General features: G+C 47.5%; 2 protein-coding genes across 5 annotated transcripts in view; both read right to left on the reverse strand.

Moving 5' to 3' along the window:
• Positions 1-38: 38 nt before the first annotated feature.
• Positions 39-12,206, reverse strand: LOC146664390 (protein FAM13C-like). 4 transcript variants are annotated; one of them, XM_085417266.1, is made up of 12 exons: positions 11,255-12,205; positions 9,852-10,164; positions 9,123-9,258; positions 8,935-9,016; positions 8,650-8,710; positions 8,367-8,487; positions 3,184-3,267; positions 2,976-3,071; positions 2,534-2,745; positions 1,895-1,996; positions 646-1,753; positions 39-577 (listed from the first exon to the last, which is right to left on the reverse strand). In XM_085417266.1, exons 1-11 carry the CDS (start codon positions 11,466-11,468, stop codon positions 1,636-1,638), a joined length of 1,539 nt encoding a protein of 512 aa, XP_085273392.1. In that variant the 5' UTR covers positions 11,469-12,205; the 3' UTR covers positions 39-577; positions 646-1,635. The 4 variants fall into 4 exon arrangements, with proteins under 4 accessions (XP_085273392.1, XP_085273391.1, XP_085273390.1 ...); XM_085417265.1 differs by having other exon boundaries at positions 39-558; positions 637-1,753; XM_085417264.1 differs by having other exon boundaries at positions 637-1,753.
• Positions 12,207-13,963: 1,757 nt separating this feature from the next.
• Positions 13,964-16,631, reverse strand: part of LOC146664391 (cGMP-dependent protein kinase 1-like) — a 48,228-nt gene continuing 45,560 nt past the window's right edge. The window contains exon 17 of the mRNA XM_085415177.1: positions 13,964-16,631. This exon is cut by the window's right edge and continues 413 nt beyond it. The gene's annotated coding sequence lies outside the window, so the exon portion shown is untranslated.

A 16,631-nucleotide genomic window follows, 5' to 3' on the forward strand; every position in this document is an offset into this window, starting at 1 on the left:
TGTGAGAGACAAAGAGAAACCGACACAAACATTTGGAGTCGCGTTGGTAGCAAAAATATTTATTCAGTATTTGTCTTTATAGATGCTTTTCAACCAGGACTGCACAACACGGGACAGAGTTGATGACCACAGCAGAGCCTGTGTGTCTAACGTGCACTCAGCGTTCAGAGCGGGAGGTTCAACCTCAGCCGGCTTTAAGATTCAAACGACAACATTAACACGATTCACCAGAGACGTCGGGGAAACACAGAACATCTCACGTTTCAGGAGAAGTGTTTGGAAAGGCTGGATTCTGCTCTGAATACTGACCTTAAATCCCGGGAACGCCGCCGACACACTGAGAGTGTAACGTGCAAAACATCAGGAAGCTTTTCGCTCGGTTGTTCTGAGAGTTTCCTCGAACGCACACGGCGGGGTTTCTTCTGATGTTAAAGAGCGCTGCAGTTTTCAGCTACTTGCCCTGCAGGCTCTCTTTTCTACAGGAGCTCCGCCTGCACCACCTGCATGCGCCTGCACCGCCTGCATGCGCCTGCACGTGCCTGTACCGCCTGCACGCGCCTGTACCGCCTGCATGCGCCTGCATGCGCCTGCACGCGCCTGTACCGCCTGCACGCGCCTGCACGCGCCTGCTTGCACCTGCACCGCCTGCACGCGCCTGCTTGCACCTGCACCGCCTGCACGCGCCTGTACCGCGACAGACTCCAGCAGCGACCCGTCGCTACAACAGCAACCTGAAAAAACTTAAATGTCCTTTTTCAGCATAAAGCGCTCTGACTTAAATACATCTGCACCGGCACGAGTGACGCCTGAACGTCCCGCTTCAGTGACGCAAACGCTTCATTTCCTCCGTCTCCACGGCAACACACACCAGATGTCAGCGAAACTGACAGAACAAAAGAAACCAATGAAATGAGAAGATTCAGTGTGCGCTCACCAAAAATGGCCGCGCGTGTTTAACTCTGTGAACTTAACCCGAACACGTTTTGGTAGCCTCAGTGCTAAAACTCATCATGAATGATTGAAGAAGTCGCGTTCAGCAGCGACTCCGGGTCTCCTGGTGGTGTCGACCTGTACAGCCTCCACCTCTGGACGAACATGCAGTTTGTAGCTCTGACGTGCGATCAGGCGCGACGACACGCTGAAAGATTGACTAGATTTCACCTCCAGAGAGACGTCGTTTTCCATTGTTTGATTTCAACACGTGTTGAATTCACTGAGCTCAGCACTAATATCAATAAAATCATTTGATTATTAAATATTTCAGGTGGAGTTTCTGCAAAACACCATAAAGCAGAAGAACGCGGTCGCTTTAAACAGCTGATGTTTTGTCTCGTGACGCCGGCTAAACTCCGCCCTCCTGGTTTGTGTCCAATGAGCACGTTTCAGGAGGTTTCTGCCGTCTTTCAGCGCCGAGCTGCTGTTTGTTGATCTTATTGCTTTCCTGAGTGTGTTTCACATGGTTAACAAACACACACTTTGTGATTTTTAGCTTCCTCCACTATCGCCACAGCTTCCACCTGGACTCGAGCACATTCAGTTTATATGAAAAAGCTCAACGTGTGAGGAAAACGAGTTTCACGAGTTTCCCTCCGGACTGGGAGAAGTGATGCTGGCTCGGTTTAACTCGGGTTTTCCTCACATGGCGACTTCCTGTTTGCTGAGGAGGACTTCCAGCAGGCGCAGTTTGGCTTTCAGCTGTTTGTACTCCTGGTACTCCTCCTTCATCGGCGTTCGGTCCTCTTTCTGGCAGATTCTGTCCAACAAGCACAAATGACAGGAAACACAGGAGCGAGTTAACGAGGTTGCTGCCCGCACACGTCGCTCGTATAATCATCGAATAAAACCAGCTGCCGCTGCGTTAAAAGCTCCTGTTGTTAGTAAAGTTTGTGCTCACCTTCCGGTCTGTCGATAAAACTCGTCCTCGAACTCCTTCAGGACCTTCCGCCTCGCCTTCTTCTCGGCCCGGGTCTCCCGCAGACAGTCCAGCAGCTGAGACCTGGACCCAGGAACAGAAACTGAAAACCGGCCGCCGAGCGATTTACTGCACACGAAAGATGGACGCGGCTCCGTCGAGGTGCTTCATGGCCAATCACGCTCCTCTGCTTCAGATCAGCTGAGCAGAGGAGTCGCCCCCTGCTGGTCATTAGACAGAGTGCAGACTTTTCAGAAGGAGCTGCGTCCATCTTTTATATACAGACTGTAGTAGCGCCATGCTGCAGGCTGACTGTGAGGACCCTGAGCTCAGTCTGGCAGGCGCAGTTACGCCTGCAGGACTCGTCGTCTGACCGCAGCACGTCCACGTAAACATCGTGTCACACCAAGCTGCAGGAGCTGCACAGACCAGCTGCAGGTGAGCACTCAGACGTGTTTATTGCGTGTTTGTCACGTTTCATGAGCTGCTGAGTAGAAACTTCCTGTTAGCAGCCGTGTAACAGTAAAAGGTCAGATGCGTTGGGACGCACCGGACGCGTCTGTGGCACCGGCTCGGGTCACAGACGCTTCAAAGCCTCGCCGCACGTCACTTTTCACCCACCTGGAGGCTTCGTGCAGGTTCGCTGTGGTGAGAGCATCTTGCTGCCGGACGGCTTTCACCTCGTCTAACGGCGACACGAAGGCCGGGTCGCTGTCCCGGTCGCTGTCTTCCTCGCCGGCTGCTGGTTGGGCCGGTCTGCGCGGCGGCGGGACAGGAAGCTCATCGACGGCCAACGAACTCACGCAGTCTTCATCAGAACCATCCTCTTCCTCCTGAGACAGAAACAGAGCGTCCTTGTACTTAAACGCTCTTATGTAAAATCATCTCGACTACATAAACAACTCAAAGCTGCTGTTGTCACAGTGAGTTTGTCCTGAAGGTGGCGCTGCAGCAGGAGGACGATAAACCCCACGTTTCCGTTTTTCTCTGACGAAACTTTGTTTAGTTCGCACGTATGAAATCGCTGCTGCTGATGTTAAAACACGACAGGTGTGCGTCTTACGATAGTGCTGATGGTGGGGCTGGCACACAGCAAGTGTTTGATCATCTGGTAGCGGTCGTACAGAGGCTTCACCAGGTTCTTCTCCTGCTTCGTTCCCTGGGACACAACAAAGTGTCAATAAGCTCCTCTCGTGGAGTTGGAGAATAAAAACACGGCGTTGGAAACGAGGGGCTTCGATCCTGCTGGGTGTGTGTGGGGGAGGACTCACCGGCCGGCCGTGCAGACTCTCGAAGTACAGCAGACATTTCTGCAGAGTGATTTTCTCCAGCACCATCTGAGCCTGAGTCATCTCCTGCACACAGTCCAGAGATGGCACCACATACGTCTGATATCAGAAAATTGGATATCTGCTGATACGGATGTGAACCTGATATAGTTACAATCAATAACGCTGTTTTTTCATGCTCCAGTTTAAGAAACAGAACATTAAAGCTGTTCTGTTATAATTTTATTAAACAAACATACGCTGCACCCAAAGTACTTCACAGTTCAGCCAAACTGATGTTTGTATTTAAACTTGAAGGACTTAAAGTAAAATTCAAAAAGTCATTTAAATGCAATTTAATGCAGATTTCAAAAACTTTGTTATAAACCATGTTTACACTCAAAAACTTCAAATGGAGCCTTTTATACTTACAGCTGAACATAAACAGAGTTTAAAGCCAATAAACAAACACACTCATGTTTGATCAGGATGATGTCAGTGTTTCTATCACCTTTAACCTGAGACTGAATTTTGTGTCATTTCTGTACAAAACTAAAGACTGAAAAAAGTGTTTTTCATAGTTTTTTCGAGCCATGAAACTGGCCAGGCGTCGTGCCGGTTTGTTTCCCCTGCGTGGGGCGCACACGCCGGGCTGTCCAAACAGGACCCCACATTCTTGATTTTTAGTTCAGCAACACTCCTCCTGAAACTTTGGAGTTTGAGCTCTTTGTACAGCAAAGTTACAGGAGGATAAAAATCATCATCAGTCGTTTGGTAAATAATCCCGTCACGAGAGAACAACAAATATATAACTTCCTGTTGTAACCCTCAAACTGAATGCTAATGTAACGACACTACTTCCACGTCTAATAGAGATGTGACGTCATTCAGGGGTAAAACCGCAAAGGATTGTGGGTACGAGTGGTAAGCGGTACTAGCGCACGCAGGCTTTCACGTGAAAACAGTCACACAGCGATAAAAAGAAACAAAAAATGGCAAGAAGCTGTTGTGTTATTAGCTGCAACAGCCGGTCGCATGACAGCCACGGGAAGCCGACGGTAAAGAGATCGTTGTTATCGGATTCCGTCGTGGAAGAAAAATCGTTCAAACCGAGTTTCCGAAGTAACAAAGAGGCGACGGACGGCCTGGATTGCAGCCGTTCGAAGAGCAAATATAACGTCCCAGAACGCTGCAGCTCACAGGTCAGTCTGCTCCAAGCATTCCCACAGAGGTCAGTCTGCTGTTGTAGTTATTACGTCATTTATCATAATTGGTGATGTAGGTTACAAATAAGTCTTAATTTGAATTGAATTCGTTGCTTTGCTGTTTTGTTCACTGTGGCTTTGCGGGCTAATGTTTGTTGTTCTTTGTAGGAAAAGCAGCCTACAAAATGCTGGGATGCGATCCAGACTGGGCCCCTCTATCAGCCTGGGTTTCAAGCTGCTACCACAGCCAGATCTGATTGGTGAAGAGAGAGAGCGAGATCAAAACAGCCACGTCTGCATATATGCGCCCAAGTGTTGTATGAAGCAAGTGATACTGTCTCAGTTTGTTGTTTGATGTTTTGTTTTTGCATTGTTGATTTGTTTTTCAGCGAAGCAGCTAATAAAGCTGATGGATTTCTACAATGTTGCCTCTTTGCTGTGAGATTCTGTAACAGAATGAAACAATGATGCCAGTAATAAATAAAGACAATGAATTGAATGAATTACCAAACACTTATTTTATTTCTATTGGATCTGAAAATGTTGTGTAACACTACAACCTGAAACGACACATAGATGCGTTGGCCTGCTTTCCTTTCTTGGCTTGACAGGTTACAGCAGGCAGTTCATTCCGAACTATGCGGGTAAAACTGCCCCTTTAAGGGACCTGATCAAGAAAGTTGGTGTCCGAAATCTGAAGGCTGAGTTGCCTTGGACGCCGGACACAGAGACAGCGTTCATTTCGCTAAAACAGGATTTGTCAAGAGCCACAGATCTGGCCACACCTAACTATGATGAGGCATTTTATCTTGATGTTTCAGAAACAAAGGGAGTTGTGAATGGTGTGTTGTTTCAGAAAAAAGGGGGAGGTAGGGATGTACTTATGTATGTCAGCAGAAGATTAAATTCAACAGAAGCAAGGCATCCCACATGCACACAACACGCAGCAGGAGTAGCAAAGATAATTCAGAAAACAGCACACATAGTGAGGGAACACCCACTGAAAGTGCTTACCACACACAGTGTAGTGGCCTATGTGAACTCACAGGAATTCACAATGACTCCACTGACGCAACAAAGGTTGAGCAAAATTTTAGAGGCGCCAAAGTTGATATTCACACATGAAGGAAAAATCAGGGAAGACCTGAAGGCAGAGCCCATACTTGGAGCTGAGGATTGGTTCACAGATGGATGCTGCCACAGAGATGAAGAAGGATTGAAAGCGGGCTATGCAGTAGTCTGTAGAGTAGGAACTGAGTTTCAGGTGAAAGAAGCAGGAAAGATCGAGGGACAACAGTCGGCCCAGAGAGCTGAAGTGATAGCCCTAACTCGAGCCCTGAGGTTGGCTAAAAACATGAGAGTGAACATCTACACTGACTCAGCATATGCGTTTGGAGCAGCTCATGTGGAACTGGCTCAGTGGAAGAGAGCCGGGTTTAGAACGGCCACTAATGCACCCATCTGTCACAAAAAGGAAATGGAGGAACTGGAAAAGGCCCTGGAGGACCCAGACGAGGTAAGTATTATAAAATGCAAAGGCCACTCACAAGCAGACAGTATGGTGGCAAAAGGAAATCAGAAAGCTGATGAAGCCGCAAAGGAAGCAGCGGGCTACAAAGGACAGAGACAAATGGTGCAGGTAACCCCAGAAGAGGAGGTTAGCACTAACAGCATGGAAGAAGTTAGACAGGCTCAGGAGGAGACATCCCCAGAGGAAAAGGGGGTGTGGGAAAACAAAGGAGCCTGGCAAGATGGCGGTTTGTGGAGGGGGCCAGATGGGCGTCCCGCTTTAACGGCCAAAATGGCGGAACAAAAGGTGAATGAGGCTCACGGGCTTGGTCACGTGGGAGTGAAACAGATGGAGAGAAATTTGTGCCGATGGTGGCATCCTGATTAGATCAGACAATGGTACTCACTTCAAGAACAAAGATTTGCAAGAGGTAGAGAGGATGTTGGGAGTGCAACATAAGTTCGGGACGGTCTATCATCCTCAATCTCAAGGAAAGGTAGAGAGGATGAACCTAAATTTGAAAAACAAGTTGGCTAAAATCTGTGCGCAGACAGGGCTAAATTGGGTCGCAGCCCTGCCCATTGCTTTGATGACCATAAGATGTTCTGTTAACCAATCCACAGGTTTCACCCCTTATGAGCTGCTGACTGGGAGACAGTTTCCAGCACCCTGGACAGTGGTCCCGGTGGAGCAGCCCAGGACAAGCAACAGGTCTCATGCAGAATATTTTAATGAGTTGAAGGCTCTTGTGTCCAGCTTTACAAAACAGGTCACTTGTGAGAGACCTACGGGGAACGGAGAGGTCCCGGACGCAAAGGCAGTGGACCCTGGGGCGGTGGCCCCTATGTCCATGATGCCGATGATGGATCTGGAAGTAGTCGAGTGGACTGAGGAGTGAACAACAACCTATGTATCGACCTCTGGTGTGCCAGAGGTCGAAAGGGGGATTGTGGGGATGAACAGAAAAGTATTTGACCAGCATAATATAATCTGCAGTATGATCATTGCTTTAACAATGTAACAGATAGCTTTAAGATGGCCTTAAGATGTTTATGATGATGTTAACTTTGTATTTCAGGTGCAGTTATAACTATTTTACACATATTGCATATCTGTGCTTATTTGAGTTGATGTTCAGGTTCATTAAGGGTTTTGAGCTTCATCTAGTGAGAGTGTCTAGGTGATACATGCTGAGGGAAAACTAGAACATAGAAGGAATTGCAATACATGCTTACAAAACACTTATATCAGGTCATTTTATATTAAGGTTTTAGTAGAGGTTCTTGGTTAAAACATTTATTTAGTAGAAGACATACACATAGTCTCAGTGAGCTTCTGGTCTAGTGAGAGGTCAGAGGTGCAACAGGTGAATTGAGAAAGAGCATGTGAGGTCAACACGTACACACACATTAGTTAAGATTTATTTAGAGGAGAGATCAGTTATGTCTAGACAAGAAAGAGGAACAATTCATTTTAAGATAAGAACAGAAAGTACCAAGCCATGAAAATAGAAGATGATTTTCTGGGTGAAAAGTCATGAGGATGTTGATCTGATCTATGTATAAAATGTACCGGTGACGCATGAAGGGGCGTCAGTAAACAAACCCTGATGTTATAAAATAATTGTTTGTGCCTTAGTAAGTCGAAGATCAATTGCTGTGTCCAGTGATCTTCCCACGTGTGAATTAAAATCTTCGTTTGACTTCACCCGGCCGGACCAGTGTGGTTATTTTTCGATCACCTCTTGTACCCTTTCTCAATTTTAGAATCTTAACACCTGTAACAGCAGCTGTGAGATGGAGTCGTCCAAACCACCAAAGTAAACTGGAGCTGGGCTTGTTGCAGGATCTGATGCTACCAAACATGTTGTGAGTGTGTGCGCTCTCACTTAGGACCATATAATAAAAAACGTGATGAAAGTTGTGCAGCACGCTGACGTCCTTACTCCACTCTGTGCTCGTGTGGGTCTGACCCTTTCACTCCTTTGATTTCTTCCTCGTACTTTCTTTGACTCTTCGTCACGTCTGTCTTCGTGCGGAGCTGCCGAGTTCTCCGTCGTTTTGTACAGAACTGTTTTTGGGGCAAATAAAATGCAAGTGGGGATTAAACCGCAGAATTAATGGTTACCGGTGCTGGAAATGCTGGCGCTTGATGCAGTGTTTTGATTTTGTTGCCACTCGTACCCACAATGCAACGCGCGAAAGTCACGTGGTCTGTCGATCTCTACTGTCTGTAATGGAGGCGGAGTTCCTGTTTGTGATATTTATTGGATCAGGTTACATTTTTATTTCTCCCCGATATCGGATCCAGTCATTGAGGCCAGGATGGGACCGGATCCTGTATATGGGACTGGTTGACCTCTAACAGAGTCGAGTCTGTGCGCGTGATAACGAACATTCAAAGTGAAACAAAATGAAACCTGATTCCTTTGATGAATCGAAGCGTTCGCTCACGCAGAGCCGAGCACCGACCTTCATGTTGTCAGGGAGACCCAGCGCCTGCCTCTTCTCTCTCAGCCGCCTGAACAGGGACTCCACCGTTTCCTCCAGAGCCGGTTTGTGCTCCGACGCCCCCTGCTGCCCCGCGCCGTACCTGCAGGATACAGGCAGCCGTCACTGAAGCACCAAAGCCTGCAGTTCCTCTAGCATCCAGCAGAGGCAGCATGTTAAAACCTTCCAGCTCTGCTGCAGTAACTCTGCGCACAAACTACTCGAACAGTTACTGAGTCAGCACAGGGTTAGTGAAGTCGGTTACCTGCAGACGTCTGCGCTTTCCTGCTCCTTCGACTCGAACACCGACTGCCTGAGTCTCAGCTCTGCAGAGGAAACACAGTCACACATTACCATGAACCAGTTCAGCAGCCAGTGAACTGAAGCCAGAAACACAGAGGTCACAGTTTTACTGTCAGTTTGGCAGGAGCCTGATCGCAGCTCAGCTGATGAGCACGTTTACTGAGACTCCAGCTGCTGCTGTCAAACACGTGGCTGCAGCCTGCGCCCACAACAGACGCTGAACCTGAGCCGAGCCTGCGACCGTCACCTTTGAGCTGCTTGCGAGCCTTGGCCAGTTCGCCCATCACTCGGATCATCTCCGGGTTCGAGTACTTGTCGTTGTGGGACGGCTGAAACAGAAGACGACAGAAATCAAATGATGCAGTAAAGAGCGATGACGTTTACGACTCTTTAACGCTGTGCCGTGAGTCTGACAGCGCCCCCTCCTGGATCTACCTTGTAGTTCATCTCCTGCTCAAACTGGTCCTCAAACCTGCGGACCTTCTTCTTCAGGGTCTGGATGTGTCTCGTGAGGAAGGGCACGGACGAGGGACGCTCGCCCTCCGAGTCCTGCGTCCTGTCGCCCCGACACCTGAACACAAACACAGCGCTCAGATTCAGCAGGCGGGCATCATCGGGTACGAGCACGCCACCACCCCACAGGGATATATCCAGATATATTTATCAAAGAGATTTAACATTTTTAAGATTAGCAGGACACACACGGCTTTGAGCCTGAACGCGGGAACCGTCACGTTATCCAACGCCAGCGTGTCACAGACACAGACAGGAAGTAGCTGTCGGTGAAACAACAAAGACGAGAAAACTGGGTCACAGCTTCAGGCAGTGGCTCACAAACCGAAGACGATGATGATGAAGGACGGATTATATAAGCCGCACTAATGCAGGTCAAACACAAACCACTCCACTGCACTCTCCCCGCCAATCACATGACATCGAGCACAAAACAGCTTCAAGCAGCCTGAAACTGGAAACCAGAGCAAAGAGTCCAGTTGGTCCTGGAGCCAGGACCACCAGGGTCCAGATCCAGGACCACCAGGGTCCAGATCCAGGCTGTGCAGCACGCGTGGAAGCAGACATAAACGTACACAGACATCATTTAAAGGAAAACAAAGCAGGAAGTCCAGATGAACATCAGAGCGCCCCCCTCAGAGCAGCACTCACAGGATGTACTGCTGGCTGCACGGCGGCGACGGGGCGGAGTCCGGGTCCGAGTTAAACCTCTGACATGGGCTGGAGCAGCGGGGGGAGGGCAGGGGGCTGGCACCTCCCGCCAGCAGCTGGAGGAGAGCTCCGCCTCCATCTGAGCCGTGTCCACCTTCACCTCCGGGGCTGCTCCTCTGAGGAGAGTAGGGGGAGTGGTGGGGGCTCGGCGGCGTCACTACGTCGGGGGTCGGGGGCTGCTGGCCGGGGTGGATGGCGGTTAACGGCGGGTGTCGCGGGGACTGTGGCGGTCTGGTCAGGAACGTCAGCAGCTCTGCAGACACACAAAACACAATCAGGTCAGCCTCCTCCTCCCAGCAGTGCTGTCAGCTTACAGTAACTATAATTATCTCTAAATTGCTTTATATACCACATGTATGTAAATATATATCACTGCAGCCTAACGCTGAGCAGCTGTGGGAACAGTTAGCTAATCGAACACTAAGATAAGATAAGATAACCTTTATTAGTCCCACACGTGGGAAATTTGTTAACACTGATCCAGTTTTACCTTCAGCCGTGTTTCAGTGAAGCTGAACTCTCTAATTCTGTGACATCATACAGCTGATACCATCGTGCTGACACAATCCTACCCGCTTATACCTTTACAGCTGTTTTAGGCCAACGACAGGAAGTTAACAGGTTAGTTTCCGTGTTTAGAGAATCAGGACAGGAAGTTCAGAACATCAAAACTCTGTCACGCCCATTCATCGACGGCGCGCTCCATCACTGCGTTGCTCCTCTGTGCTGTCAACGGTCATCATCACTCCAACAAGGGTCCGAATGCCAAAGCTCAGTCTGCTGCCTGTTTCTATTGTTTTCAGCGGATTCAATAAAAAGTGTTTGAAACTCGGAGAATGCCGAGAAGCCTGCAGCTGCCGAACAGTCAAAATGACTAAAATAACACTCTCACCACTGCTACGACCTTCCAGGACCTCTGGACCCAACTGAGAACCACATGTAGCAGAGGTGTCAAACATAAGGCCCAGGGCCCTGAATCAGCCCGCTAAAGACTCTAAACCGGCCCACTGGATGTGAGGGAATGATGGATGTTTGTATTCCTCTAAGTTTTACAAGCTCCATTTTTCACTATTGACTGTAGAAATGAAGTTTTTGTACAAACGTTTCTGTAAATTCACAGAAGCTTGTTTGTAATAGCAGCGTGCACAGACACACACACGCACGCACACACAGTGTGTGAACAGTTATCTCAGCTAATGCTTCGTGTGCAGGTAAACTGGAAGGTGTGTGTGTGTGTGTGTGTGTGTGTCTGCGTACAGGGTCTGGATCATCTCCAATGATAACACACACACATACAAAACAACAGTTTATAAACACACACAGACTGACAGGTGTGTGTATACCTGGCGGGCTGTTCTCGTCTGCAGGGACGCCGTGACAAAGCGCCAGCGTCTTCGCCTCCTTCCCTCCGAGCTCGGCCCGACCACGGGGGCTCTTCTGCTCCTTGCTGCCCAGAGGAGGGGGGCTCTCCTCGGGGGATGACCCCAGCGATGTCCCCCCCTCCACCTCCAGAGCCTGGAGCTTCTGCAGGGAACTCTGCAGGCAGAAGCAGAACATGCCAGACACGCTGGTCCAGAGATTAACCAGGTTCCAGGCGCAGTGTGTCTGTGTGTGTTTGTGTGTGTGAGGTGAATGTAGGGCAGTGAGGCACTGTTACAATGAAAGACTCCAGATATTAGCCAGATCTCTGATACGTCACATGTGGAAGCACAGAGCGGGGGCTTAGTGTTCAGGAAACAGTCTTATCCCACAGTTTTAAAGCATAAGTCAATGAGCCTCCCTTCCAGGAATTACACCAGCACCATCCAGAAAAACACGTCTCCCTCCAGCTCTTCCAGATATTAGTCACGTACAGACAAATGCACACACTCTCCAGGAGCTAGCCAGTGCAGGTGAAATCCACCAGCATGCAGAAATATTCACTCCGCTGATTCTCTCCCACTCCAGGAATTAGCCATCCCCGGGTGGACGCCGCTCAGCAGTGAGAGACCTGCAGGACGGGTTTGAATCTTCATCCTCTGCCTCTGCACGTTCACTGATGATGATGATGATGATGCTGGTATCCTCCCTCACTCACTCCGTCTGCAGCTCTCGCCCTTCCTCCCTGCTTGGATTACTCATCCTCAGGCTCGTGAGGAGAGGAGGGAGCAAGGATGCAGGAGGAGGAGGAGGGGGAGAGGGATGTCTGCCCTCTCTCTCCCCCTGAGGAGGAGACGGCTGGGTGAGAGACATCTGAAGACAGGAGGATGCCGCTCTCTCTCTGGTCATGAGGCTTCTCCCGCATCGGTGGGGGAGGGGCTTCCTGCTGACATCATCGTGTGTGAGTACGTGTTTAATTCTCATTCATAAAAACAGGAGAGGAGGAGCAGTTACGTGCTTCTCCTCACACATCCAAAAACTGAACACGCAGTGACACGTCCCCACAGCGTTTCTATGGAAACACTGCATGCTGTGTCAGGCGCTCACACCGCGACCGTTTACAGACTGTACATAAAAGACGGAGGCTCGTCAGCCTCTTCCTGTATCATCCTGCATCCATGGCGACACCTGCCAGTCACAGAGGCCACGCCCCCAACAATTGCAAACTTTAAACCGGTGAGTAAGTCATATGTAGGGGCTGCATGTCACCTGCGCCCCTACATATGACAGAAGTAGCCCCACAGGTGACGTGTTTCTGCCTGTGACACACGCGGGAACGAAACAGAGGAGACTAACATGGTCACTGGCGCGAGGAATACACGCATGGTCGTGAAGCGTTCGCAATTATTTATTTATCGGTCATTTTAAAATGCCATTCATAAAATGTATTACTCGTTATTTTTGTCATGATCTGGTGAAACAGCGCCCCCACCCAGGCATTCTGTTCACTTCAGGCGGAGAGTGGTACTGCAGCGCTCTCCGTCCACATCGTGTAGACGGGAGAAGCGGGAAAACGCGGGGATAAAATGGCAGCTGTATTTAAAGAGGAGCTCTCAGATGGATGATGTGTTGTTGGCCGAATTACAGAATATGACCTAATGCTTCCAGAAAAGCTCGCGAATCTCATTTATTTTTTACATCTGCTCGGAAACCCGCGCCCGTGCCTTTCACTACGCCGGCTTTTGAGCGGAGTTCCGCTGATACGGCCATCATCAGCTCACAGAGGAGAAACGGCGGGAAGAACGGTACTGTCCTTCAAATTAAAAGTCGCCAACTCAACAATTTTCAATTTTCTACCGACATAAAGTCGCTGATCAGCGGGGTTGTTGGATCATGTCACGTGTTTAATATTTCATACTGATTAGAAATGTGACTGCTGGAAGAAAACAAATCTACAACCTCAGGCGACAACACCCGGAGGTTGTTTCAAAATAAAAGTTGCAAACCCATCTCTTTGCTGTTCAGTTTCTGAGGTCTGTGGTTCGAGTCCGTCCTTCCAGCCCTGCCTTTCCTGACTTGTGATTTTAGGATGATATTTAATAATTAATGATGAATTTATTTTGGCTGCGATCAATAATTCAGCACTGTTTCACTAACATCCATCTAGTTATTGTTCAAAGCAACAAATGTTCAGCTTCTTGACATTATAAATGTTACCTACATTTGTAAATGTGTATTTTAACTAATGAACTTTGCTGTTCATACATTTTATTTTGTCTTCCTCGTGCTTTGTAAATGTGATCTCTACCTGAATGTAATTCTCACTTTAAATAAAGATGTAATTTAACCCTGGATTCACATGTAGTATTCTTAATTGTTCATGCTGAGAACTTGGCGATAACTGCCATGAAGCCACGTCTCGCTTGGAAATCTCGTCTTAAGGGTGTCATGAAGCGCTACACTTGAAGGCTCATTTACCCCGGTGTGGACTCACAAACACACAAGCACCATTGCGCCTCCTTCAGGTGTTTAAATGCACCAGTACCTGTGCACCCTCCTCACACTCCCATATTTCATGTTAATAATATATTTTATTGTGTTGTGGGCTGGAACAACGTCAGAATTTTGAATGGCATTTTCTTCTTTTGCTTCATTTTATAAATAAAAAACAGAAACGTTGTTTTTTTACAGCTTTTATTTTTTTAAACAGATTGAGCAGCTTTGGCAAAGAGTTTTTCTGTTAACAGTCATCACCGTAAAGCTTTTTCCACTGAGAGACGGAAAGAGTCAGAAGGCTTCTTCAGCTACTGCAACAGCCACTGTAGCAAAGGTAATAATAACAATAATAATAATAATAACAAACAACTGAAAACATCATCAAAACACAATATCCCCAGTATATACAAATAAACCAATGACACTTGAGCTTCATCACACAAACACAAAGCATCATGACTTTGATATAAACATGAATATTTCTCCTTCTGGTCCAAATACGTGTCTTATTTATTTTGTGCATTTTATTGTCGTCGGACTCTGATTGTCCCCATCAGGAGTATTTTAGCTCTGTCCAGCAGATGGAGCCAGTCAGTCAGAGGAAACAGATATTTCTCCGTTTTGAGTAAAGTATGACCTGTGATTGAAAATTCTAGTTTGAGGTTTTTAGACTATGAAGTCGTCCTCCACTTCAAACTACTCAGATATAATAGGAAATTACTGATAATTAGCGAGGCTCGTAGGTGGTGTTGTTCTCCACATCCCAGAAACCATCAGTGAGGTCTCCATCCCTCACTGGACTCCCACCTTCATGTTTTTCCACTGGAATATTTGCTGGAAAAGCCCAGCACAGGCTACTTTGTGGAAGTCTGACTGTGTGCTGCCCTCTGCCGGTGAAAACTGAACATACTGTTGTTGTCATGCAGAACTCACAGACGTCACATCACTGATCATTCTACAGAAAAACCACAGCGAAATCCGACTGCTGAAGATAAAGACTTCATAACAAACTGGAGACTGTTAGCTGCTTTTACAAAAGGCCACAAAAACACGTCATCAGTACAAATTTAAATTACTGCAAATTTGATCTTTTCATCTCATGTTTGGAAGCAAACAAACTGCAGACTCATCAACTCAACAATACTAGAGGTCCACTTTGTGACGGAGTTACTGTCAGCATGAAGACGTAACGGAAGCTATTTTTTCTCCACCTGTCCACCGCCAAGTCGTAGACGCGTCATCCTAACGTGTTCTGAACAAAAAGGTTTTGATGCATTGCAAAAAAATGGAAACACTCCAGAAACCTGCACAGTTTTAAACGTCTTCAGACCAACAGCTCAGAAGAAATCAAAGCACGCTGTCTAATTCATGTCCAAAAAACATGGAGGAAGTCTTGGAAAATTGTTCAAAACATCAGTTCTCATGCAGCAATTCAAAGACTCACAATATAAAGAATGACAGAAAGGAAAGCTTAAAGAAATGTTTGCATCACTACCCCGTCATCCTTTGGGGGTGAAGATCGCTACTACGCCCAGCATTGTTTTCTTTCTATCCGTCTTTGGATCTGAAGTTCCAGAAAATGAAACAGGAAGTGAAGGCATCATGGTGACCTCAGGTTTGTGTGTTCGGTCTCAGTTTGTCTTTATTTCACTCGGTGCGGTTCTTCACGCCACAGAGGAACATAACCGTCCTCCAGCCCTCTGTGAGGGTCTCCAGAACCTTCCAAATCTACCACCTAATCAAACAGCAAGCAGTAGGAGAGTGATCTCCCCCTGAGGGGGTCAAAGTTCAACTGTCAGTTATCAAGGCCACTTGAGAGAAGCACAAGTTTTCCACTTGTAGGAAAAGCAGGACTATGATGCCTTCAGTGTCTTCAGGAAGTATGGGAAGGATGACTCGACGTTGTTCTCGGATTGTGAAAGTGATGCTGTCACAGGGGAAGTATGCAGGAGGGCTTCTGGTTTAAGTCCTCACAGGGTAACCTTGTGTTGACGTTACTAAAAGTAATTATCATAAATAAGTCCTTCGGTCTGTGGAACCACGGAGGACCTGGGGCCTTGGAGAAGTTCCCCACTTTGGTAGGTTGGTAATCTAGCCTTGTTCATTGCTGCCAGAAACACTTTGGGATGATTTTGTTGAACTGTCAAGATGTCAGGTATCTTTGATGAAAGCAGACATCAGATCTATGGTAAACATCACTTCCTGTGAAACGTGTCGGTTGAATGAGGATCCAAAAAGGCCTGTGCTGTGTCACTAACTCAAGGCATTTGTTTTGTCTCTAAGGAACATCCAATTATTTCTTCTGTATTGTGTGGATGAAGTTACTGCACAGTCTTGGCTGCTGTATACAGGCTGAAGGAGCAGCCGGTTAACGTAACGAGAAATTGTTTATGTGTTAATCAAACTCATTTCCTGATTTCAGAGGGCTGAAAGAAGTTGTTTTACAGCAACATATGGGACAGAAACTCTTGCAGCAGTAAACGGCACATAAAGATAGAGCTGCGCAGGTCGTTGACTTCTGTTGGAGGGACATGACCAAAGTTCATCTGTAGCCAAACAAGGAATCAGGCTTCTTTGGGTTCATGAGATATTCAGAGGCATCACTGACTTTTTCTATGCTGTAGATCCTTTTTTGTAGCTGTACCGTTAACCTCCCGGGGTCCCGACAGGTTTCTAAAAGCTGACATCATTTCTGTTGTAAAAGTTAAAAACATGCTTTTATCTATTTGCTGAAAATCACCCTCAAAGCAAAAGATGTTTGTAGGACTGACTTCGTGCCCCGAGTGCCTCGAGAAATCATCCTACATTGTCTTAATATGAAAAAAGAACAAACGTGTGATGTTAAGAGGCAGTTTGTTTGATGCC

The sequence above is a fragment of the Rhamphochromis longiceps genome, linkage group LG8 (assembly GCF_057381845.1).
Source record: "Rhamphochromis longiceps isolate RC_006_pf linkage group LG8, R_longiceps_female_GT1.1, whole genome shotgun sequence".
Classification (NCBI taxonomy): Eukaryota; Metazoa; Chordata; class Actinopteri; order Cichliformes; family Cichlidae; genus Rhamphochromis; species Rhamphochromis longiceps.

Bases quoted from the DNA above. Each gene is read 5' to 3' on its own strand.
- LOC146664390 (XM_085417266.1), bottom strand. From the start codon at position 11,468: ATGTTCTGCTTCTGCCTGCAGAGTTCCCTGCAGAAGCTCCAGGCTCTG. The intron at 9,259-9,851 runs GTGAGTGCTGCT...GTTTGTGTTCAG, and splicing joins TGCAGCCAGCAGTACATCCT to GTGTCGGGGCGACAGGACGC. The intron at 8,488-8,649 runs GTAACCGACTTC...TGTATCCTGCAG, and splicing joins GAAAGCGCAGACGTCTGCAG to GTACGGCGCGGGGCAGCAGG.